General features: G+C 43.7%; 1 protein-coding gene across 4 annotated transcripts in view; it reads left to right on the forward strand.

Moving 5' to 3' along the window:
- The first annotated feature begins 3,197 nt into the window (after positions 1-3,197).
- Positions 3,198-24,020, forward strand: part of PAWR (pro-apoptotic WT1 regulator) — a 155,907-nt gene continuing 135,084 nt past the window's right edge. Inside the window, exons 1-2 of one of the 4 annotated variants that reach the window (XM_037885997.2) lie at positions 3,198-3,735; positions 4,406-4,963. In XM_037885997.2, coding sequence (XP_037741925.1) covers positions 4,472-4,963 — 492 coding nt within the window. In that variant the 5' untranslated portion in view covers positions 3,198-3,735; positions 4,406-4,471. Of the gene's footprint in view, positions 3,736-3,930; positions 4,038-4,405; positions 4,964-24,020 lie in introns of those variants that run through there. The other 3 variants (XM_043547271.1, XM_043547262.1, XM_037885984.2) reach the window with 3 other exon arrangements.

Below are 24,020 nucleotides of genomic sequence, written 5' to 3' on the forward strand. Positions count from 1 at the left end.
TTTCAGTAGGGAAAGAGGATTTTCACTGGGTTTGGGAAGTTGTGTGTAGCAGACAAACCGAGAAATGCCATGAAGTTGAGTTCAGGGCCTTGCTTTATTAGGACAATAATGTAAATTTCTTTAACACTTTACTATCCTTCCCTTGTCAACTGCCTCTTTCCATAAGTCTATGTTAAAATCTATGTGTGCGTGGAATTTTGGGGGGTTGAGTAATTTGGTTGCACTGCTAGAAGGAGACAGAAACATTAGACAATTTGCAACCTTTTAAAAAGGAACCAATTTTAAGGTGCTTAGTCTCACAAAATACATACTGAATTTCCCCACGTTTTTAAGAATGCACAGGTTTAACCATATACATTTGAAACATGAGGTTTTATTGTTTTTTCATTTACAAAGGAGGTCAAAATTAGCCTTCCAAATCGTAGTTACAACCTTACCTAAGGAAAAGAGACTCTCACTCCATAATAAAAGCTATGTAAAATTAACTATTTTAGGCTTATGATCTTCTGTCTGCATGCTGTTTAATACTTAACTTATAAAAATAAAAGTGCATTTCTAGGCCTTGAAAATATCATGTGCTTAAGATTTTTAGAAGGAAAAAGGCTGTTCTAAAAATGTTTTCCAACTTAGTAAGTTTCTCCCATTTGCGGCTGAGGAAAACATGCAGTGTGATACTAAAACTATTTGGGACTTTATCCCTGAAAGCTCACCAGCACAGCCACCCTTATTAAGATGCAAACATCTGACAGTCAGCATTTTTGAATTGGGCACTTAAACCAACCTCACCACAACATAACTTCTGTTAATAAATAACAGACTGTGAGGGTCACAGAGCCTTTTTTGGCATTAAAAAACAACATTTTTTGAGAAGCAAAAACATCTAACAATGACTGATGCAGCTACATCAGAAGGGGTAGAAAATCATGTACACGATATATTACATAGAAAAAACACTTTCTCCACATCGGGTCCGTTTTTAACAACTCTGGGGAGTGTGTGCAGTGGAGAAGAATTGGTATTTTGTTGGATGCATCTCTCTGAAGAGAATGCCCCTTTGCATACTGTCAGGGAGAGTGGTACAGAGTGGAAGAAATATCTGCCACATAAATTCAGAACTCATCTGAAGGATATTTAATTTTACTGTTTTTACATTTCAATCATTTTCAAAATTGACAGCTCTATGGCCTGTGGAATAACAAAACCAAAGAAAAAAAAAACAACCACAACCAAATCTGAGAACTTTCATCAACTTTTTTTTGAGAGGGTTTAGACAAAATTATTATTTTTTAACAAAAATGTCATTGATAAATGGAAATTAGAAAAATGGCAGCCAGCTGTAGTATGTACATATTATTGATTGAATACTGTGGTAAATAATGTTAGTACTAGTGCAGAATTAACTTTTCTGAAGTTACTATCCTTCTTATTGAAAGTTTTCCAAAATATCCCAAAGGATTAAATTGTATGATGGACTATTCCCTTGCCTTGAAAAATACAAGAGGAATCATTCTCAACTGACAAGTCTCAAGTGTGAACTTTTTTCCTCACAGGTGCCCCTCAAAAATACTGTCACAGAGAGTGAAAATTAGAAGTGAATTAAATGATCACCAGAGGGGCATTGAATGTTGGCCAGGTGACAGAGTGCTAACATTGGAGAGGAGACCAGGAAGGAGAGGTACATGAGGTCAAAGTAGAACCACGGACTAAGTCTATTATTTATATTGTAGGAATGCCTGGAGGCCCCAGTCAGGGTCTAGGGCACCATTGTGCTAAACACACAATGAACTTCCCCCCCTCCCCTGAAGAGTTTACATTTTAAAATCCATTAAGAGTTTTATTAACCAGATGGCCAAATTTGCAACGGAACCTGAATGAGATAGGAAAGAGATAGATGACAATGAGATATGCTCCAAAGTCCACAGTCCCAGGTATCTAGATTTCCTTTGTTTGTGACACAAACTTCTATATCATGCTACCATATCTCCCTGCTACTGTCCCAAGATGCCTGAATCTACTGAAATAAGCCAATCATTCAATTTAGTAAATATACCCCTTGTGAACCAGGATTAAGTGGATCATGAAGTTCCACAACATTAAAACCACTAATGTCTGAAAATTCAGTTACATTTCAGGGTATCTATCATGATATTTTGGGAAGTAAACCTTGGTTGATCATGCTTCCTAGGCAAACTTCTGCCAGTTGATCTACTAAGTGAGCTGTAGCTCATGAAAGCTTATGCTCAAATAAATTTGTTAGTCTCTAAGGTGCCACAAGTACTCCTTTTCTTTTGCGAATGCAAACTAACACGGCTGCTACTCTGAAACCAGAAATATAGGGTGTCCTTGAATACTGTACACTTTAACCAAACCATTGGTTGTATTTGATAGTGAGACCTACACAGCTACAGTCTCAAGGACAGGATAGCCCCAATATTATTTAGAATGGGAAGATGCCTCAATGTTTGTTAGAGAGAGAGAATGCCTCGTCTTGACTATAGCCATCTTTCATTTTCAGAAGCAAATGAATTCTTAGGGAATTAATGTAAATAACATATTTCAGTTTGTTGATTACCAGATCTGTGGACAGCAAAAGGAAGTTAGTATGGCATACAGAGTAATTCATATGAGTTGTGATCAGCTAGAGAGGCTACAAAGCATCACTCAGCCTACTGTATATACAAGGCTGTTAAGAAAAGATTTTAATAGGAGGAATAAAATAACAGTGACACATACTATTAAACCAATTGTTTCTTACATGTATTGTAGGTAGGATCTGACAATGGCTCTGTTGAATCAGAACACCCTTTCTCAAATCTTTGGATTCAAACTTTATGAGGTTGTGACGTGTTCAGATAAGTTTATATATCTCCTTTTCTGGCTCTAACCACAAGCACAAGGCAGGAAAGGATGTTCTCATGGTATTTCTGGTCAGACTAGGGCCAGATACCTCCCCAAAGACCCATTATCATTACTATTTATGTATATTGTGGTAGCACCTGGAAGACCAAGATCACATTGTGCAAGGTGCTGTACAAACACAGACTGTCATTATGCCAGACACCTTATAATCTACCGTTTCCAGCCCGCTTTGCAGACGGAAGAGCTGGGGGCAGCTTTGGGGATAACCTCCGAGCTGTGGGAATGGTTAAGCAAACCCCCGAGTGGGTGGCACTCGCCTGTTTCTGGAAACACAGGCAGTCTCCAGCTAGGTGAGAACTGTCCATCTCAGCAGCGGACCGGCTTTCGGCAAGGCGGAGCTGCTCGCGGGAGCAGGCTCTCCCCACACAAGGACGCAACGTAGCGGCCGGACCGGCGGGTTCGCCCAGCTCGGCGCTTACGGACTCGAGCTGCCCCCCAAGGACCCTTCCCGAGCCCCGCAGAGAACCCGGGCCCCGAGCCCGACGCCTCGCTGGGCTCGCCACATCCGGGCAGGTGTCCCCGCGGGGCTCGCGTCGCCCGGGGGCGGGCGCTGCGGGCAGGACGCCGCGCTCCCGGGCACTGGCAGGGCGGGTCCCCCCCCGCCCCTCCTCCTCCGCACCCCATTGTTAAAGCCCTCTCGGCCGCTTCCGCCCGCGCTTCGGCTCGGCTCGCCGCCGCCCGGCCCGGGGCGCTCGGGAAACTTCGGAGCCGCTCAGCTCCTTCCGGGAGTGGGGCAGTGCGAGCAGCCGCCCGCGACTCACCTGGAGCCGGAGCCGGGGCCGCCAGCGCCGCCGCCCCTTTCCCTGCAGCGGCGAGGTAGGTGAGCAGCCCCGTCCGAGAGCGGGGCAGCGGCGACGGGGGAGTCGCGCTGGGCGCTGCTGCAGGCGGGGTGGTGCGGGGACGGGGCTGCGCGGCGGAGCCTCCCTGGGCAGGGTGGCCCCCTGCAGCGGGTAACGCGGAGCCGCCGCCGCCGGAGGGCCTGGGACTAGCCCGGCAGTTACTCCCTTCTTCCCCCCCCGGGCCCCGCTTGGGGGCGCTCGCTGCTCCGGCCCCGCCTGGGGAGGGGGCGCGGGAGCAGCCGGAGCATGGTGACTTGCTGGGGGCGCGTTCCCTGGAGGGTAGGATGGGGATTGTTGGCGGGGTGGACAGGCGCCCTCATGGGGGGACTGGGGTTTTTGTGTGTGTGGGGGGGTGGTTAAGCGGTGATTTCCCGGGGGAGGGGGAGCCGAATAGGGGCTATCCTGGGGGAGGGGTGTGGGATTGTTGCGGGGGCGGGGGTTGATACGGGCCCCCCCCTTTGGGGTCGGGGTGGTTGGGGGTTAGCGAGGGGCCCCCCCTTTGGGGTCGGGGTGGTTGGGGGTTAGCGAGGGGCCCCCCCTTTGGGGTCGGGGTGGTTTGGGGGGGTGGGTTGAGCGGCGCTTGCCTGGGGCGGCCGGGGCCCCCTGGGGGCGGGGCTGTCTCACGCGCGCCCCTGTGCTCTCCGCAGGCTGTGGTGCCTGGGCCCGTAGCCGCCCCTCCCCCCGGAGCATCGCCCATCTGCCCCGCTGGGAACATGGCGTCCGGCGGCTACCGGAGCAGCGGGGGCAGTACCACGGACTTTCTGGAGGAGTGGAAAGCCAAGCGGGAGAAGATGCGGGCAAAGCAGGCGCCGCCTGTGCCGGGGTCGGCGGCCGGCACTGACGGCAAAGCCCCCGGGAGCGTTTCCTCGGCTGCCGAGCTCAACAGCACCCTGCACCCCGCCGGCCCGGCCGCCCCGCCGCACCCCCCGGAGCGGGGCGCCCCGCCCCCCGGCGGGGGCACGAACTGTGTCCCCCTCTCCGCCAGAGCCGGCTCCAAGGAGCCCCCGCCCCCAGCCGGGGGCAGAGTGGCCGAGCCTGCGGGGAAGCCCCCCGCCGCGCCCGGCTCCCCGGAGGAGGAGAAGGCGGCGGCGGCGAAGGGGAAAAGCTCCGGTCCCAGCGCCAGGAAGGGGAAGGGGCAGATAGAGAAGAGGAAGCTGCGGGAGAAGAGGCGATCGACAGGTGTGGTGAACATCCCCGCCGCCGAGGTGAGCCCCGCGCCCCTGCCCGGGGTGGTGGTGGGGGGTGCCTGGGGTGCGTTCAGGGGCTCGGTGAGCTCGCTGCGTGTGCGGAGGGCGGCTGCTGGGATGCTGCACCTGAGCAGCCAGCGCCCAGCTGTGAGCTCCGCTGCCTGCTGATCCCAACTCAGCCCTGGAGCTGCTCAGGCGGCGGGATTGCTTCCAGTTTCTTGTGGCGAAGGAGGCTTGTTCTCTCCTGCTCAGGATGAGGTGTGGGGAAGCTGCCTCACCCCTGAGCTGTGCTGTATCGCAGGGTGCGCGCTTGACGCAGGCTGAGCATCTTCCGTCCTGTCTGCAACCCTCTGGGGACCAATAATAGGCCTGTCAGTGGCAAAGCTAAAGGTTTTGGTTTGGGAATCGTTTGGTGGTGTGCTGGACCAGGGTTGTAACGTCATCCCCCCCCTCTTTCTCCCCACCCCTTTAAACTGTGAGTTTAAAAACAAGACTAGACAGAGTCCTGGGGTCCAAACGTGTTGGGCTGGGTCTGAGCCCAAAGTCCTGATGCTTGCATAGTTGCAGGCTTGGGCTCCTAGCGAGGAAGGATTAGTGAACGTTGGTTGGAACAGCATCATCAATATATCCTTGAGCACTTTTTAAAATAAGTACAAGTATAGCACTTTTTAGTGTGTCTTGGTTGAAACTAGGATGTGAAATAGTGTGTGTGCCTTAGAAGAATTGCAAAGTATTCATTAATATGAAACACCCTTCTAATTATAGTCTGGTTATCTCACCACTTAAGACTTGGTGTGGTGATCTTTTGTCTAAGGTTAATCTTTAATGATTATCTTCTGCTTTTGTCATGTATTACTCTAATCTGAAGGTAAGTTTTTAATCTTCATAAATATGTAAAATTAAAAAGTACATGGGTTTATGTTACTTGTCAGTTACTTTACTGATCTAAACAATGAAGAGAAGAAGTCATGGTATCAAGCTCTGGATAAATATTCAGGTGTAAATATACTTAATCTAAAACAACTTCCTGCACTGGAAAAAATTCAGTGGTTTGAAGTGCATTTTTTTTGAAGCAGGGAAGAATATTTGTATCAGCCAACACAACTGTTCTTTGTGGTTTGCTACTAGCATGAAAATCTGGCATTCATTACAAATACTCTTATAGGAATTCAGAAGCATGATAACCAGATCATTTGCTTTTTACAGCTAAAGGCTAGAGGAGACTGAAAACAAAGCTGAATTGCATTCTTCAATTTTATATTGATGATAAAGAACAACACTATTTTAGAAAACATGTATATGACTCTTTCTCCTCATCAACTAGGGACTGCTGCATGAAAAACAATCTTTTGTGTCTTATGCAGCTGGAGAAGATAAAATCCTATTTTCCTCACCTGAAGTCACTAATCCTTTCTTTGTGATGACATAATCACTTTCACAGCAACCACTTGTAATACCAGAAGCATTGTCAGGTGAGCAATAAGCAGCAGGAACAAATGAAGTCTTAAATAAAAATTCTGTTTTAGGGCTCCGTCCCATAACTTTCACTCAAGTCATTAGCCTCGTTACTTGCACAGTCTTCACTTTGAAGTGAAAGGTTGCAGGACTGGATCCTAAGTACTCACTAGGAGTTTGAAAACTTCCTTGATACCTACATGCCTGAAGACTCATCCCCAAATAAACAGTTTTAATCAGTTCCATGTGTCCAGTTATTGCTGCTCCTGCACATTAAACCAATTAGTATCTTTCCTTCTTATTGTTCCCACCCCTACTGCCCTTCTCTTGAACCTGGGACCTCTGCTTTTTGCTTCCACTCCCTTACTATTAGAGGAGCAGTGGCTTAGGGCCTGCTCTACCTTTTTTTTTTTTTTTTTTTTTTTTTTTTTTGTTGGAGGGGGGGAGGGGACCGGCGGTTTCTCCTTCCCTTCAGTAACAAGTAGCCTGAATGGATCTGCTCCCTTACTTCCCTCTTATGTTACTAAAGGAATGGATTTCTTGGGGCCACTGTGCTTCTTCTCTACTCCAGAGACTGCCAACTTCTTTTTTCTCATTTGGTCCCAAATATCTGCTTGCCTTGGGTGACCAGTTTTTTTCTATCTCTGTCTCTTTAAGAATAACTTCGCAAAATCTTTCACCATGTGTCAACATTACTTGGAATAACTTAATGAAGTTTTTGCCATGGTATATGTTTTGTCTTAAAACTTTGAATAACTTCATAGCCAGTAACAATACACAAAGGGTTCTTTCACACCTTTAAGTGTCTGTCTTTTTAAAATAAGGTACACTTGGACTGAGAAACTCTGATTTTCTTTTTATGTCAACTTTTGTTATAACATTTATATTTATGATGGTAGCTAAATAAAATTACTTAACCTGCAGAGCTGAGGGAGTGCTTAAGGTGCTTATTGCATTTTTTTTAAGTTGGTCTGGCTTGTGGGTAGAATTCATTGGTGATGAACATTGCCTCTTGACAGGCAAATATTTACATGAAACTGACTTTTTTGAGATAAGGCCAACTTCTTGAAAGTCTAAGACTAACATTTTTAAATAGAAGTATATGTAACAGTAAGAGTTTATAGTTCAAGGCCAGAAGGAACCCTCAGATCATTGTCTGGTCTACATATCACAAGCCATTACATTTCATCCAGCTATCCCTATGTTAAGCCTAATGATGTTAGACCAAAGCATTTCAGTTCTCAAAAGACTTAGGACATGTCTACACTGCATCTGGGAATGAGCCTTCCAGCCTGGGTCTGCAAACTTGTGCTAGCATGTCTTGTTCCACCTTGCTAAAAATAGCTGTGTAGATGTTGTGGCTTGGGCAGGGGGATCAGGCTCTGGAGCCTGGGGTCTGTGAACTTGACAACCCAAGCCACAACATTAAACAACATCTGCAGAGCTATTTTTGGAGTGCTAGCATGAGTCTGTGGACCTGTCAGGGAGGCTTGCTCCCAGATGCACAGTAGGCATGCCCTAAATTGTATTCCACGGACAGAGAACGGGTCCCTGCAATGGGAGGGAATTGATTAGGTCAGATGCGTAAATGATCCACTCCCCGTGCTGCAGATAGAGGTCAATCTGGCCGTAAGGAAAAATTTCTCCTGGACCCCAAATCTGGTGGTCAGTTTGACCCTGAGCAAGACACTTCCGCCAGGCATCTAAGAGAGAAGATTCTCTGTACCACCTCAGCACTGATCCATCCCATCCTGTGTTATGTTTCCTGCTCTGGCCAACCATAGATGCTTCAGAGGAAGGCAGAAAACCTGAGAGTACACTTGGCCAGTTGTGCATGGGGAGAGGAAATATTCCTTCCTGACCCCTGCATGTGACTAGCTGAAACCCTGAGATTTGATTATAGTTATTGTATTAATGAATTCTGTGTTTTGTGACTTTTCTGTATCTGAACTTATCTGAACTTCAAGAAAATATTCTAGTATAAGTACTTTATAAACCAAATTAATTATGTAATTAGTATTCTGAATATTAGCTACACGTACTTTCATATGTTCAGCATATAGTTTAAAATGCATATTTTCATCTCAAAGTAACGTGCACATAAGGTTCCCCTTTACATGACTTTAAAACAAAACAAAAAAAACCTTTAAGTTTGCTGGACAGATGATGACCTCTGTACTTGGGTTGAAAATGTTAGAACGAGGAACACAGAAATAGTGGTACCTGTTGATGCCTTCCTCTTTCAGATAGCTACAGATTTTTCTAATGCTACACATAGTGACTTAGCTGTTCTGTATATTAACTTTGGGATAGAAGCATTTTTAGTCCCATCAGCACTTTTAAAATTTACCCTAGTATGTTCTAGGGATGTAAAATATTAAATAGTTAAACAGCTAACCGATAAGTACTAGTCTTACCTTTAATATATTACAATTAATGTTTAAAACAGATAGGTATTACAATGTCACAATTATTTTACCAAATGTGCACATTTAAAAACTCTGCAGCAATACCAGGGGTAGGGGTGGGGGCATTGGAGCTTGCAGTTCCAACTCGAGGCACCACTGGAGCAGCCCGTGCCTGGTGGAGAGGGCAACCCCCTTCCTTGCAGCTGGCTGCAGCAGTGGGTCTGCCCTGGCACTGCTGCTTTCCTGGCAGTGATCCACCAAACTAGCAGCATTAGGCAGCACCTACTAACCGGGAGAGTGAGGGGTAGGATCAGAGCAAGGCGCATGGCACCCAGCCATGCACACACAAATGATCCCACAGCCCACTGTACTCCACTTCCAAGGAGAGACAGTAGGGTGAGTGCTCCCCCCAAGCCTGGGGTAGATTGTGAAGTTAATCATTAAACGGTTAACTGATATAATTTTAATAATTTAAATAGGTACTTTTAAAAAATATTTACATCCCTAGTATGTTCGGACTCAAGTGGGTTTTACTGTGTGTGTTCCTTTTCTCTGCGAGTCTTATGTTCTCTAAGTTGGCCACTGAGATGCCCTAATGTGTCAGTATTGAGAACTTTTCAATATGCATAGTGGCAAAAAAATCCTTAATTATAATGCTACTGTCCCTCCACCTCTGTTGCCAACCAGCAGGATGGCATTGGTGAAAATGAGAATTCCTTAGTGGGTCTGGTATGGTTTATCTTTATTTTTTGTGTGTGATGGTAATAGTAAAAGGGAATAATATGCTAGCTGCAAATTTGCATTGTAACTGTTATATAGTGCATCATAATGTTCTATACCTATGACAGGAATAATAATAATAAAAGTCTCTGCTCCAGGAACTTACACTTTTATTTTAAATGTAATGCAACAAAAAAAAAAAAAAATCAACAAATAAGTAGTGGAATAGGGCAGGAGAAGGGTTACTTGTTTCTGTCCTACTGCCCTATCTTCATGATTTCAATAGGTTATTTTTTTAATGGTCACGTTTCTCATTCCTTGTAAGCAACAAGAAAATAAGTTTTAGGGCTCCATCTTAAACACTTCTATGAGTAAAGTTAAGCATGTTCTTGCGTAATTACATTGATTTCAATAGGGCCAGTTTTTGCATAAGTGTCTGTAGGAGTGGGATTTTAAGCGGGACTTGGAAAACTACTAGCAGGAAGAACTATTACTATGCCTTTTTGTTAATGGTAGAAGCATTAATCTTAGACCCGAGACTTTTTTAGTTCTACAGTAGAGCTCCCTCCCAGGAATTTTGAGACACTTGTCTGGCAGTGTTAGCCATAAATCTACAAAGTATATGTCATATAGTGTAAGCTGGTATAGTTTCTCAGGTATGCCAGCAGGTGTTTTATTTTCACATAGTACTTTGTAAATGTTCACTTAAGCTGCAAAAAAACAGTAGCTATATTATGGACTACATTTTTCCACATAATTATATTTTAAAAGGTATAATGAATCTCAATTTTACTGTTCAGATGATAGATGCATGCATATTTCTGATATATGCTGATGTAGGACAGCAAGCTAGACAGTTGGTTTTGATTTAATATGCTCTCTGACAGCATTTATGTTTTTGCACTAGGAAATGAAGTCATCTAAACTCAGAGGTGTTTTTTTGATATTGACAGGGTGATGAATGATTTAAGAGGGTGCAAACAACTCTGATCTGTGTATGTTGTACTTGTGGCTACTATATTCTAGACTTGACAATCTCCTGACCTCGTTGTAAAGAAAAGTAGAGAAACTATTAGCTAAAGAAAAGTAGAGAAACTATTAGCAAGTAAGAGCTAAAGGAGAGAGAACCCTGGGGCTGAATCTGTTTTGTAGGGGTATTGACAGAAGTGGTGGTCTACCTCTGTGTAATGGCTACAAGGATCCATCTTTCTGAAATCTACCTTCTCTTGGCTCATTTCCAAACACAGTATGCTCTAAAACGATTAGATATACATTATTATTTATTGAATACTGTATCTGTGGTGCTTAATACTTCCAGAACTTACAGAAATGAAAGTTCTAAATGGGGCAGAGAAATAAACACTCTAAAAGTAAAATTCCTGCTACCACAGCATTCCAGTATGTTCTGTTGTGTGGAACGAGAGAGTAACTTAGTTTTCATTAGACAAATTTAGTGAGCAAATGCCCCAAGCATAGTCCGTGTAAGCTAACGATGGTCTTAGAGTGAACGTCCACACGGATTTCACACTTGGCACAGGTGTGCCCCATACTGAGAGCATGGATTCTTGTGGCTAGCAGTATCCTTTTGGACCAAGTCTGTGCCCTCCTGCCTTAAGGCATAAAGGGCAGAGCAGGCCCAACTGTCCCTCAGTTCCTTGTTACATGAGACAGAACCCCTACAGTGTCCACTTTCTCTGTATTGTGTAGTATTCCTTAGGCTTGTATGTAATATTTAGATAGTGTAGTTTCTGTTATACCCCCTGGCAAAACATATATATTTTTTAAAAACCTTCAATCAGTGTTGGTGAGGGTAACCCCTTCTTTCCTCTCCCATCCTGTCCCCCCACCCCCTCAATTAAGTGCAGATATTAGTATTATGACAGAAGTCAAGTCATCAGGATTTAAGACGTGTGATGTTTCAGTACCTATTAATGACAGACGCTAACAGTGATTGTTCTGTCTTGGAAGCCAAATCCTGGTATGATGTTCCATCTGTTGCTCTTTCTCCAAGCACACTGAAGTGAGTGAAACACACCTGAAGCTGTTCTTCCTTGGGCACAGAGAGAGAGAGAGAGAGAGAGGCTTCAACCAAACCTCAACCATTGAGGCAGTCTCTCTGTGACCTGATGAGCCATGATTTCATCACAAGCTCCCAGGCCACATCCACTCTGAGACCCCGTTTGTCTGCCATTGCATCAGTGTTGATGTCTGATGGGCAGAAATGAACACTGTTCCAAAGATGATCCAAGGCACAGGTTGCTGTCCCCGGCACAGGCCGACTGAGATAAAAGGGTCATCAGATGCATAACCTGTCTTTGATGGCCTTCAGTCAAATGAATCCATCTGAGAAGGCCCTTTTGACTCCCGGTACCAACTTCCATGTCGACATATGTGGTACCCTCTTAACTGGCTGACTGCATTGCCTTTAGTAGTGACCCTTTGGTATTGACCCTGGCACTGAGTGCCTTGGTATCCAGATCCTCAGCACTGAGTGCCTAGGTGACCATAGCCCCAGTACCTTCCACTTTGATACCAGCTACCTCTATGTACCTACCACCTCAGCGCTATCTTGGCATCTTGGTCTTTCAGCACATGTATGACTTATATGTGTACCAGTCACCTCTTCTTGAGATATTGAGGGTAATTTCAGTTTGAGCTGTCAGTATGCCAGGTTAGAGATGTCAAACTCCTATTCCAAGACAGGGCACAACTGACAGAGTGGCCCCTTTCAGAGGAGTTTTCCTCCTTTTCCTCCTCTCGCTGAGTATAGCAGAGACTCACCTTGATCACCTTTCCCTCCCTGGCTTTTGCATTGGGAGCCAGGGAAGGATGCTAGGGAGGAGTCCATGATGGGAAGTAGAAAGAGGCCAGGGGTTTGTAGGGATTATCCTACTTGGTACCCCTCTGTATCCTCCACTTCAGTATTTCTAGCTTTACCAAGAGTGATCTTCTTGCACACCCTGGGGTGGGCAGCCATATTCCAGGAATCTGGTTTAATTAACCATCTCCAGGGCTAGGGCACCCTTTCCAAAGAGACAAATTAGGCTGCTTCAGGCAAGCCTGTTGATACATGACAGGCAGAAGGAGGTGACCGAGGAAGAACATTAGCTGCCAGGGGAAGAACTGCTGCAATCTCTCCATCCTCCCTAGATGAGGCAGTGAATTCACCCATGTGTGCCTCAGTTGATTAATTCAAAGTATTTTGGAACCTGATGAAGTGCATGGCAGAAACTTTGAATAGCCCCTTCAAAGTGGTTCAAGAGAAGCAACACGTGTCTCTCATGGTGGAGGACTGACTGCATGTCACTACAGGCAGTGCTAGACATGTCTGACACTACAGCATGCACAATGGCCCCTGCAATAACCATGAGGAGGTCAGCATGGCTTCAATCTTCAGGGATCCACAGCGTGGTCCAAGTAAGAAATGAAGACTTCCTATTCAAGGGTAATGAACTTTTAAACAATTAAATGGATGAGACCCTTCTCCTCTTCCTTAAACTCTTCAAAGTCACAGCCCTATTTGGGCCTCTACATCTTTACCTCACGGAGGAAACGGTCATGCCAATGGCCTTCCTTCAGACAGTGCTTCCCAGCTCAATATTGCAATGAGTCAAGAGGACCTCAGAACTTCAGAGGAGGAGACAGACTCCATCATAAACAACTTTCTGTCTTCTGTGTTGCCCCACAGTTTGGGGCTTCCACCAGGCAGCAGGCATGATAACCTTGTCAAGATCCTGGTAGAATGACCTCTGGCTCTTTTTGCTTAACACTCCCACCCCTTCTTTGGCAACTACCTATTTTTATTTTCAGAAAGGTTGGCATTACCTTGGACTGGTGGATGTTGGAGATCATAAGCAAAGAGCATCGTATCCAGTTGCAATCCCTTCCCTGTCCCTTTTCAGGAATGCTTCTCCTAAGAGACTGTTCAGATAAGAAGTAGACTCCCTTCTACAATTGGGAGTGGTGGAGAAGGTGCCCTTGGGGCATAAGGGCAGGGGTTTTATTCCCTTTACTCTTATCCCAAAGCGGAAAGGGGGTTAGTGACCATCCTGGATCTTCAGTATGTCAACGTCTTCATTTGCTGTTACAGGTTCCTACTTTTCAATGCATTGGATTCTCAGGACTAGAGTGCAGCCATTGATCTCCAAGATGCCTATTCCATATATCAATCCACACAGCTCACAGGGAGTACCTCAAATTCCTGTTAGGAACATCTCACTACCAATTCAGGGTCCTGTCCTTTGGTCTTTCTGCAGCACCAAGGATGTTCCACAAGTGCTTCAGAGTTGTGGCCGCTGATATAAAGAGACAAGGGATCCAGGTCTATCCTTACCTCAGTGACTGGCTGATTGCAGGAAGATAATCAAAACAAATGACAACTCGATTCAAGTACTTCTGAAGTTCCTTGCCTTTGTAGGCTTCAAGTCATCAGACAAAAGTCCCCATGAACTCTGACTCCGAGCATAGAGTTCATAGGAGCGCTGACAGACTCCAGATCAGAGAGAGATTCTAAACAGTAAGTCTCTTCAACCAGCTTCAGAGACACCCAAGAACATCACTGAGAAGATTTTTAAGACTTCCAGGACAGATGGTATCATGTACTTATCACACAGCATACCATACTTCACCTACACTCCATATTTGGTGGTGGTTGCAATCAGTGTATCTACCTAGCAGACACCGCATTGATGTGATGGTCATGTTTCCCATAAGAAGTCCTCTCCGCATTGAGCTGTTGGAATGACCTTCATACATGTAGTGAGCCTTTCTCTGCAACTCTGCTTCCCAAGATTTGGGTCACAGATGCCTCTATTCAGGGATTGGCATGGGAGAGGGGAAGGAGGCTCATCTAGATAACCTTGAGATTCAGATCCTAAAAAGTCCTAGCACTCAGCTGTTTGCCTGGCATGTAAAAAGCATTCCTGTCTCTACTTCAGGGATCCATAATACAAGTGCTGACAGCACCAAGCTATGTATAATGTCAAGTGGCAAAGGGGCACAAGATTGTACTCCCTCTGTCAGGAGGAGGCAGTGCCACACCACTTTGGAATGGGTGCATTTTGAACCAGATCCTACTGGTGGCTCTGCACCTTTCTGGCCTTCAGAACATCCTGACGGATCAACTTGGTAGGCAATTCTCTGACAGCCATGAATGGTCCATAAAAGAACTAGTTTCACAGATTTTGCTAATGGGGATTCCCAAGAATTAGATGTTACGGCAAAAATAAGTATCAGACATTGTTTCAGACTGCGTTCAAGCCAAGGCTCCCTGACAGATGACTTTCTCATCCTCTGGATGCCAGGACTGATGTATGCCTTTCTACCTATTCTCATGATACCAAGAGCAGCACTGAGGTAAGACGTAGGACTGATTATGATAGCTGCAGCATGGGCCAGGCATTTCTGGTACTTGGATCTAATGGACTTATTGCTGCAGCCCCCAGGGCTGAAGGGCTTTGGCTGGCACTCTCCTACGGCTCAATGGGCTAATCTAACAGTGTGGAATACTGGCTGGCTGATGTTCACTTAAAAAAGCTGTTCAACTGAAGATCAGAACTTTTATTCTCCAAAGCAGGAAACCTTCAACCAGACTTGCTTGTGTAGCTAAATGGACGAGGTTTTCTGTTTGAACAATTCATCACCAGCTGTGTACCTTAACACCTGTTTTAGTAATACTAAACTATTTACTGTTCCTTAAAGGCTTCCAATCAGATACCCATTTTGATAGGACTGTCCTGCAGTCATTATCTAATGCCCATCTCCAAGCAATTAGTCACAGAATGGAATCTGCTGTGTGGACAGGCAATTGAAGATAGAGCTACCATTACTGTAGAGAAAATAATCTTTCTAATTCATTACATTGCCTAAACAGATTATGTCAGATTATGTATGGGTCATTACACAAAGTAAAACTATTTCCCATGTTTATCCCCCACCCCCCACTGTTCCTCAGACGTTCTTGTCAACTGCTGGAAATGGCCCACCTTGATTATCACTACAAAAGGTTCCCTCCCCCCCCGCCCCCCCCCCCCCCCCCCCCCCGCTGGTAATAGCTCACCTTAAGTGATCACTCTGGTTACAGTGTGTATGATAACACCCATTGTTTCATGTTCTCTATGTATATAAATTTCCCTACTGTATTTTCCACTGAATGCATCCCATGAAGTGAGCTGTAGCTCACGAAAGGTTATGCTCAAATTTTGTTAGTCTCTAAGGTGCCACAAGTACTCCTTTTCTTTAAGCAGATTATGTGCATGCTGTCACAAAGCAATGGAACCCATTTCAAGCACCTGGTAAAGCTAGATTGCTGAAACAGAGGAGCATGCAATAAAGTTGCCAGGTGTCCAGTTTTTGACTGGAACGCCTGGTGGCTCTGGTCAGAACTGCCGACCGGACTGTTGAAAGTCCGGTTGGCAGTGCTGCAGGTCTAAGGCAGGCTAGTCCTTACCTGTCCTGGCATCACTCTGCGCCCCGGAAGCGGCTAGCAGGTCTGGCTCCTAGGCAGGGGGGCCATGGGGCTGTGTGTGCTTCCCCCGCCCCAAGCACTTGCTCCGCACTCCCATTGGCCAGGAACCGTGGCCAATGGGAGCTGGGGTGGTGGTGCCTGCAGATGAGAGCAGCGTGCGGAGCCTTCTGGTCCCCCTGCCTAGGAGCTGGACCTGCTGGTTGCTTCTTGGGCGCAGAGCGGAGCCAGGGCAGGCAGGGAGCCTGACTTTGTGCCACTGACTGGGAGCTGCCCGAGGTAAGCCCATGCCCCAACCCCAAGCCCCCTCCTGCACTCAAAACCCTCATCTTCCATCCCAGAACCTGCACCACTACCTGGAGCCCTCACCCCCCCTGCACCCCAGCCCTGATTCCCCCTCCCACCCTCTGGAACACTCTCCTGCACCCCAAATCCCTCATCTCCAGCCTGCACCTCCAGCCAGAGCTTGCACTGCAACCTCTTGCCCCAACTTGGAGCCCCTTCCCACACACTGAACCCCTCATATATGGCCCTACCCTGGAACTCGCAACCCCAGCCCAAAGCCCGTATTCTTTCCCAACACACTGCCTCAGCCCGGAGCCCCCTCCCACACCCTGAACTCCTCATTTCTGGCCCCACTCTGGAGCCTGCTCCCCCTCCTGTACCCCAACCCCTTGAGCCAGCCCAGTGAAAGTGAGTGAGGGTGGGGAGAGCGAGTAACCGGGGGGATGGGGAATGGAGTGAGCCGGGGTGGAGCCTTGGAGAAGAGGTAGGGCAGGGGGTGGGGCAGGGGTGTTTTGTTTTGTGCAAGTAGAAAGTTGGCAACGGTAGCATGCAAACACTCCCCAAGAGCTACCTGCTTTTGAAATGGATGCTGTCATTCTGTCACAGAACAAATGCTCAATGGTAGGATCTGTGGGGGCAATACATTCAGAGACAAACGCACTCTTCCAGATTTATAGCAAAATGCTTGTCTAACAGGAAGTCAAGCTTTAAAATACAAATGTGAGACCATTTATGAAGTTTGACACCACTATTTGAAAGGAGAGCTTTACAAAAGACAAATCAGAATTGGGGCCCACACTTAAATCAAGCCAGTAGGTCACTCCTAGCCAGGTGTTCTGTCCTCTTTGCCATAAATACATGCTATGTTTGATTTTTGAGGAAAGTGGAGTAGAAGCTTGCATTTCTAGTCTTGTGGTGCTCCTTACTTCCTTTCTTCTCTGAGGGCAGAACTCATGGGGTGTTTGTGAATGCTTCTTTGCTACACCACTGGCTGTATGTGATTTGTAAAGGAACACAAATGTGAAATCTAATTAACAGTATTACCAACCCCAAACATCCAAAAAGTGAGTCAGGGTCCCCAAAATAAGATCTTGAAAAAATAATTTAATAATAATTAAATTTATAATAATAATAATTTTGGTGTTTTTTTTTAAATTTTCCATGTGTGCACGCCTTCAGGATTCATGTTTTCAAACTCTTCTCTGCAAGCATAAGGTCTATAATCTTTCTCAGAAAACTATTTATTTCCCCATGTTTTATCCCCACCCTCCACTGTTCCTCAGACGTTCTTGTTAACTGCTGGAAATGGCCCACCTTGATTATCACTAAAAAAGGTCCTCGTTCCCCCCCCCCCCCCCCCCGCTCTCCTGCTGGTAATAGCTCATCTTAAGTGATCACTCCTCTCCTTACAGTGTGTATGATAACACCCATTTTTTCATGTTCTGTGTGTATATAAATCTCCCCTCTGTATTTTCCACTGAATGCATCCGATGAAGTGAGCTGTAGCTCACGAAAGCTTATACTCAAATAAATTTGTTAGTCTCTAAGGTGCCACAAGTACTCCTTTTCATTTTTTAAGAGTTTCTCATATAATCATGAGACTCCGGAAGGGAGGCTTAAAGAATAACTTTTTTTTTTTTTAATGATTCAGTATTGCCAGCTATCTTGATTTTTATCATGTTTCACAATCTTTGGTGTTAAAGTAGCTTCAGTGACATCTGCTTCTTGAGTTATCCTTCTAACTTTTATTTTCCTAAAATGTATTTTTCCTCAATTGTATGAGATGTCCACAAAACAGACACAGTGCATATATAAATTGTTCAATATTCAAAGTAATCAAGCTGGAAAAAAGCAGAAACTTCTTTCCTTTGATCTTTTCATTTACAGTAGGTAAAAAATCTTAGGTATGATTTCCTCCTTGTCGTCTGTTAATTTGAAAAATGAGACTAGGTGAGGGGATTTGCACGGGTTGTTGGGAATATATTTAGTGCCAGCTCTCTTTTAGAGAGCTGTATATAATGTTATAGGGAAAACTTAATTGCAGCAGAATTAATATCAGTAGGTAACTCAAGGTTGACATGAACTATGTTTAACAATAAAAACACTCCTAAAGTAAAAGTATATATTTCAAAATATTTCTCTTACAAAATTGTGAACTGTTTTTATATTAGCCCCTTTGACTATAAATCCAGCTTTCAAATAATGTCTCTTGCCAAATTACAGTAATTACATTTTTGTCTAATGTTAGGGGTGTTTTTTTGTTTTGTTTTTTTTAAAACTTGCTCATGCTGGGAAGATAAGGTAACAAAGTCCCCAAAAAGAAATTCCCTTCTTAAAACTTTAACTCAAAGATTGAGTATGCAACTGTGGTTTTAAGGTTTAAAGTTCAAACTTTGGTTTGACACAATTAACACAGTAAATGTTTTGGTGACATGAATGGTTGTCTAAATGTTGGTATTGTGAGGGGGGAAGATACTAAAGCAGGGCTGACAGAACATTTCAATTGGAGGGAAAATGAGTTCTCAAAGCTTGTGAACTCTAGTTGGAAACATAAGTGCCTAATCCTGTGAGGAGTGCCCTCTGCTCCCAGGTTTTGTCTATATACCAAAAACTGTTAACACTAACTCATGACAAGTTGTAGCGACAGTAGAAGGTATAGTGTAGATAGTATGGTGTCCAGCATTTATTTATTTTACCATTATGGAGTCCAGGCTACAGTACTGCTTCTACCACTGTTACTGCTGGTGGAGTTGCACTGATAATGCATTACAGCTGTAAAGTTTGCCAGTGTAAACAGAACAAATTTGTTCCCAGTGGGAACATAGCTACAGTTTCTACATCTCCTTGCCTTGTTTGTAACTTATTTTAAACATAATGCAGCCCTCTCCCCTTTCTGTTTTTTGTCCTCACCGCCACCTCCCCCTCTCCTGTGTTTTTGTAGATGTTCCTCTCTTTTTGGTGTCTTTCATATATTTTTAAAATGTAGAGCTCCTGAAACTGCAGGATTGGTGGCACTGGAAACAGAAGTTCTCTTCATGCAGATAAAATAGGATAGTGCAACCTTCTGCATGCTACACTGCTCATGCACTATACTCCAGTTGCGGAATGATCACTTTAAGAGATGAGGTCAATCTTTTTAATCTTTGTTTTCTGGTGAGACTTTCATCAAAGGTAGATTGTGATGGTGATTGTTGTGTTGTGAATATCTGCAGTTGACCAGAGACTAGTAACTCTTCTGTGCCACTGAATGCTGCTGACATGAGATGGACAGTGGTGAAAAGTAGCAGAAGTCCTTATCAATCCCCTCAGCTTCTTTTGACTTCAGCATTTTTTTTTTTCTTCTGAGTGCAGTCTCTGGAATAGTGGTATTCCTTGACTAGCTTTAGTAATTAGGTATAGCTATTCCGGGCACTCTTTCACTTTATTTTTAGACTGCTTTATTCTCTCCATTGTGTATTTCAAGTTTACTTGTAAGTATGGATTGACAAAAATTCCAGTGGGAGAAAATAGGTTCAATGTAAGCAAAATGAAAACAAGTGTTCGTGTCTGTATAAATTTAAGGGACTACACACAAGGATATTTCCTTCTGTCCTCTCACTTTATATTCTAATCAGTGGTTGAAAGTTTCCTTCAAATCTGTAGCTTTGGTCTCTGCCCAATAACCTTTTTCTCTTGCCTCTTTACCAGGGCTGTCCACTCTTCAATCCTGCAGCAAACCTACTTATAAGCTAAACGTTTTTACGTTGCTTCTTGACTGAAGAGAGATGATCGATCTACCCCTATGATCTTTATAGAAAATCTGTGCTATGGCACTTCAGATTAAACCAATAGGTGTCTGTCCTTTCAGTACTCTTATTCCACAAGAATGGAGTGCATTTCATAATGCCCCCTAACAAGTCAGTGAATTTGTGTATAACTTGTCAACCCGTGGTGGTCATTTTTAAAGCACTTGCTAATTACTTGTGGTGGCTTGTAAAGTGTTTTAATCTTACCCTCAAGCTGGATGAACGATAAATGCCTTATTTAATTACTAGGTTAATGGTCTCCTGCAGTGGAGAAGACATTGCTTTTGGGTTAGGTAGCTTCTGTTGTTTCACAGGTGTAAATGCCATCCCAAATTATTAGTTACTTTCCAAGAGATTGTATTTCAAATCTAAATAGAACCTTTCTTATTTCCCTGCTCTTTGTTCTGTAGAAACTACCTGGCATTTACAGTAGCTGCTGGAATTCAGGCAGTATTGACTTTTGTCATAAGACAAGGGTATTAACCTTCATCATCCTGACCTAGGTCATGTGATTGAGGCCAGGAATTAAAGTCCATTGCTTTCCAACATTCCTGTGTGACAAACCCTTATTACTCATGGCATAGTTTAGTATAACAGACCATAGGCCCTGTCTCTATTTTAGGGTAACTTTTTAACTTTCCACCAGTGCTGGTAACGTAGGGAGCCCTAGCATAGACAAGCTGCTGGCTTCTACTGGCATTTTTGTGAAGACAGTGGTCACTTTGGATGGGCTATTACCAGCAAGAGAGTGAGTTTGTTTGTGGGAGGGCGGAGGGTGAGAAAACCTGGATTTGTGCTGGAAATGGCCCAACTTGATGATCACTTTAGATAAGCTATTACCAGCAGGAGAGTGGGGTGGGAGGAGGTATTTGTTTCATGGTGTCTGTGTATATAATGTCTTCTGCGATTTCCACAGTATGCATCCGATGAAGTGAGCTGTAGCTCACGAAAGCTTATGCTCAAATAAATTGGTTAGTCTCTAAGGTGCCACAAGTCCTCCTTTTCTTTTTACTGGCATTTTTAACATTCTCACCTATTCCTGGTTCAGAGCAAATCTGATTGACATAGTGTTAAATTCCGGCTACATTAAAATTCTGTTTTGCTAACGCTGTGGGGGAACTGAACTGGATTTGGCAATGGCAGGGAAACTTTTAGAAAATTTTCCTACTACAGAGAGGAAAATGTTTATTTAAATGAATATTGATAAGGTGGTAATTGTAATAATCATGTTTCTTTTACAACTAAACACTCTAGAGTTGGGTTTTTTGTTTAACTCATCACTATTTTGAATGGTTTTACCTTTTCTTCAGTGAGCTTGGACAAATTACTCATTTTCACTTTTTTTCTTGCACACAACATGCTAGGACAAGTCAAAGATACAAATTTAAACATAGTGGGAATTCAGCACCTCTCCTTTCTCAGTCGTAACCCATGTTTTGTTAAATTTTCGAACACATGAACCTATTAAGTCCGAAAAGGCTATTCAAGTGGATTTTCAATGGAACTACGCTAGCTATTTTTCTTCTTCCTCCCTTCAAACTCTTCCCCTTCCCCCCCCCCCCCCCCCAAAAAAAAAAAAAAAAAGAGTACTGTATAAATGAAGACTATTTTATAGAAAATGTATTCTGTAATGGAAAATTGCTCAGATGTTTTTGGCTTTACTTCCAAGGCCATGTTGCTACCTCTCAGGATGGTAGTTGTCTGTCTTAATGCTCTAGCTAGTTCCAGAGTTGGGTGTCTTACATGAGAATCTCAGATCTTAAATATTTTTAAGTTCTAGCCTTTGTGGTTGTAGAAAAAAGTCTGAGGAGTGGTAACTCTAAAAGCACAAAAACTAGAAGAAAAAATTAAAGAAAAAAATCCAAATTTATCATTTAAAAAATCTCATGGTTTTCTCTTGTCTCATGATTTCTGAATGCTTGGGCTTGGCAATACTGAGAGTGCCTCTGTTTGGACTGACATCAGAAAAGACTTGCATAGCGTAAATAGCAAAATACAGAGTGGTTAGTTTAAAACTGTTCCCTTTTTTGTCACCTTGTATTTTTCCCCCTCTTCTCCTCTCCTCTTTGACCTCCTCCTCCCCCCAATACTGGAGGGCGCATACTGGTCTGGGTGCAACTCCTGGATTACAACCACACATTCCATTGCAATTAAACTTTTTTCTTCCCCTTCTGATTTTGTTGCAGCACTGTAGTGACCCCAGGAGATGACTTCCAAATTAAAATTGTTTTCTATTAATATATTCTAGGGCTGTCAAGCAATTAAAAACGCAAACCGTGTGATTAAACAATAATAGAATACTGTTTATTTAAATATTTTTCAATGTTTTCTACATTTTCAAATATATTGATTTCAATTACAACACACAAAAAAGGAGTACTTGTGGCACCTTAGAGACTAACAAATTTATTTGAGCATAAGCTTTCATGGGCTAAAACTCACTTCATCGGATGCATGCAGTGGAAAATACAGTAGGAAGATAATTTTTATATATATCTCTTCCTACTGTATTTTCCACTGCATGCATCCGATGAAGTGGGTTTTAGCCCACGAAAGCTTATGCTCAAATAAATTTGTTAATCTCTAAGGTGCCACAAGTACTCCTCGTTCTTTTTGCTGATACAGACTAACATAGCTACCACTCTGAAACCAATTACAACACAGAATACAAAGTGTACAGTGCTCACTTTATATTTTTGATTGCAAATATTTGCACAGTAAAAATCAAAGTAAATAGTATTTTTCAATTCACCTACTAAAGTACTGTAGTCCAAACCCTTTATCATGAACTTACAAATGTAGACTTGCGTACAAAAAAACCCCTGCACTCAAAAACAGAACAGTGTAAAACTTGAGAGCCTACAAGTCCACTCAGTCCTACTTCTTGTTCAGCCAATCGCTAAGAGAAACAAATTTGTTTACATTTATGGGAGATAATGCTGCCGACTTCTTAATTACAATTCACTGTTGTAGCTGGTGTCGCAAGATATTTGAGCCAGATGCACTAAAAATTCATATGCTTCATCATGCTTTAGCCATCGTTCCAGAGGATATGCTTCCATGCTGACAACGCTCGTTAAAAAAATAATGCGTTTATTAAATTTGTGACTGAGCTCCTTGGGGCTGGGGGGAATTGTATGTCTCCTTCTCTGTCTTACTCACATTCTGCCATATTTCATGTTATAGTAGTCTTGGATGATGACCCAGCATGTGTGTGTTCTTTTTTTTTTTAAGAACACTTTCACTGCATATTTGACAAAATGCAAAGAAGATATTAATGTGAAATTTCTAAAGATAGCTACAGTACTTGACCCAAGACTTAAGAATCTGAAGAGCCGTCCAAAATCTGAGAGGGATGAGGTGTGGAGCATGCCTTCAGAAGTCTTAAAAGAGCAACACGCATTTGGTGGTTTGGGTTCTGCAGTTGCCGCATAATAGAAAATCAACCTTCTGCTCTGACTCAGATGATGAAAATGAACATGCACTGTCAGTACTCCTTTGGATAATTATCGAGCAGAACCCGTCATCAGCATGGACATGTCCTCTGGGATGGTGGTTGAAGCATCAAGGGACACATGAACCTTTAGCGCATTTGGCATGTGACTATCCTGCGGCGCCAGCTACAACAGTGCCATGCGAATGCCTGTTCTCACTTTCAGGTGCATTGTAATTAAGAATTGGGCAGCATTTTCTCCCATAAATATAAGTGATCTTGTTTCTTAGCAACTGGCTGAACAAGAAGTAGGACTGATTGGACTTGTAGGCTCTAAATTTTTACATTGTTTTTGAGTGCAGTTATGTAACCAAAACTACATTTTTAAGTTGCACTTTCATGATAGAGACTGCACTAGAGTACTTGTATGAGGCTACTTGAAAAATACTGTTTCTTTTATTTACAAATATTTGCATTATCATTTTTACAGTGCAAAGTGAGCACTGTATACTTTGTATTCTGTGTT

This window comes from Chelonia mydas, chromosome 1 (genome assembly GCF_015237465.2).
Source record: "Chelonia mydas isolate rCheMyd1 chromosome 1, rCheMyd1.pri.v2, whole genome shotgun sequence".
Taxonomy (NCBI): Eukaryota; Metazoa; Chordata; order Testudines; family Cheloniidae; genus Chelonia; species Chelonia mydas.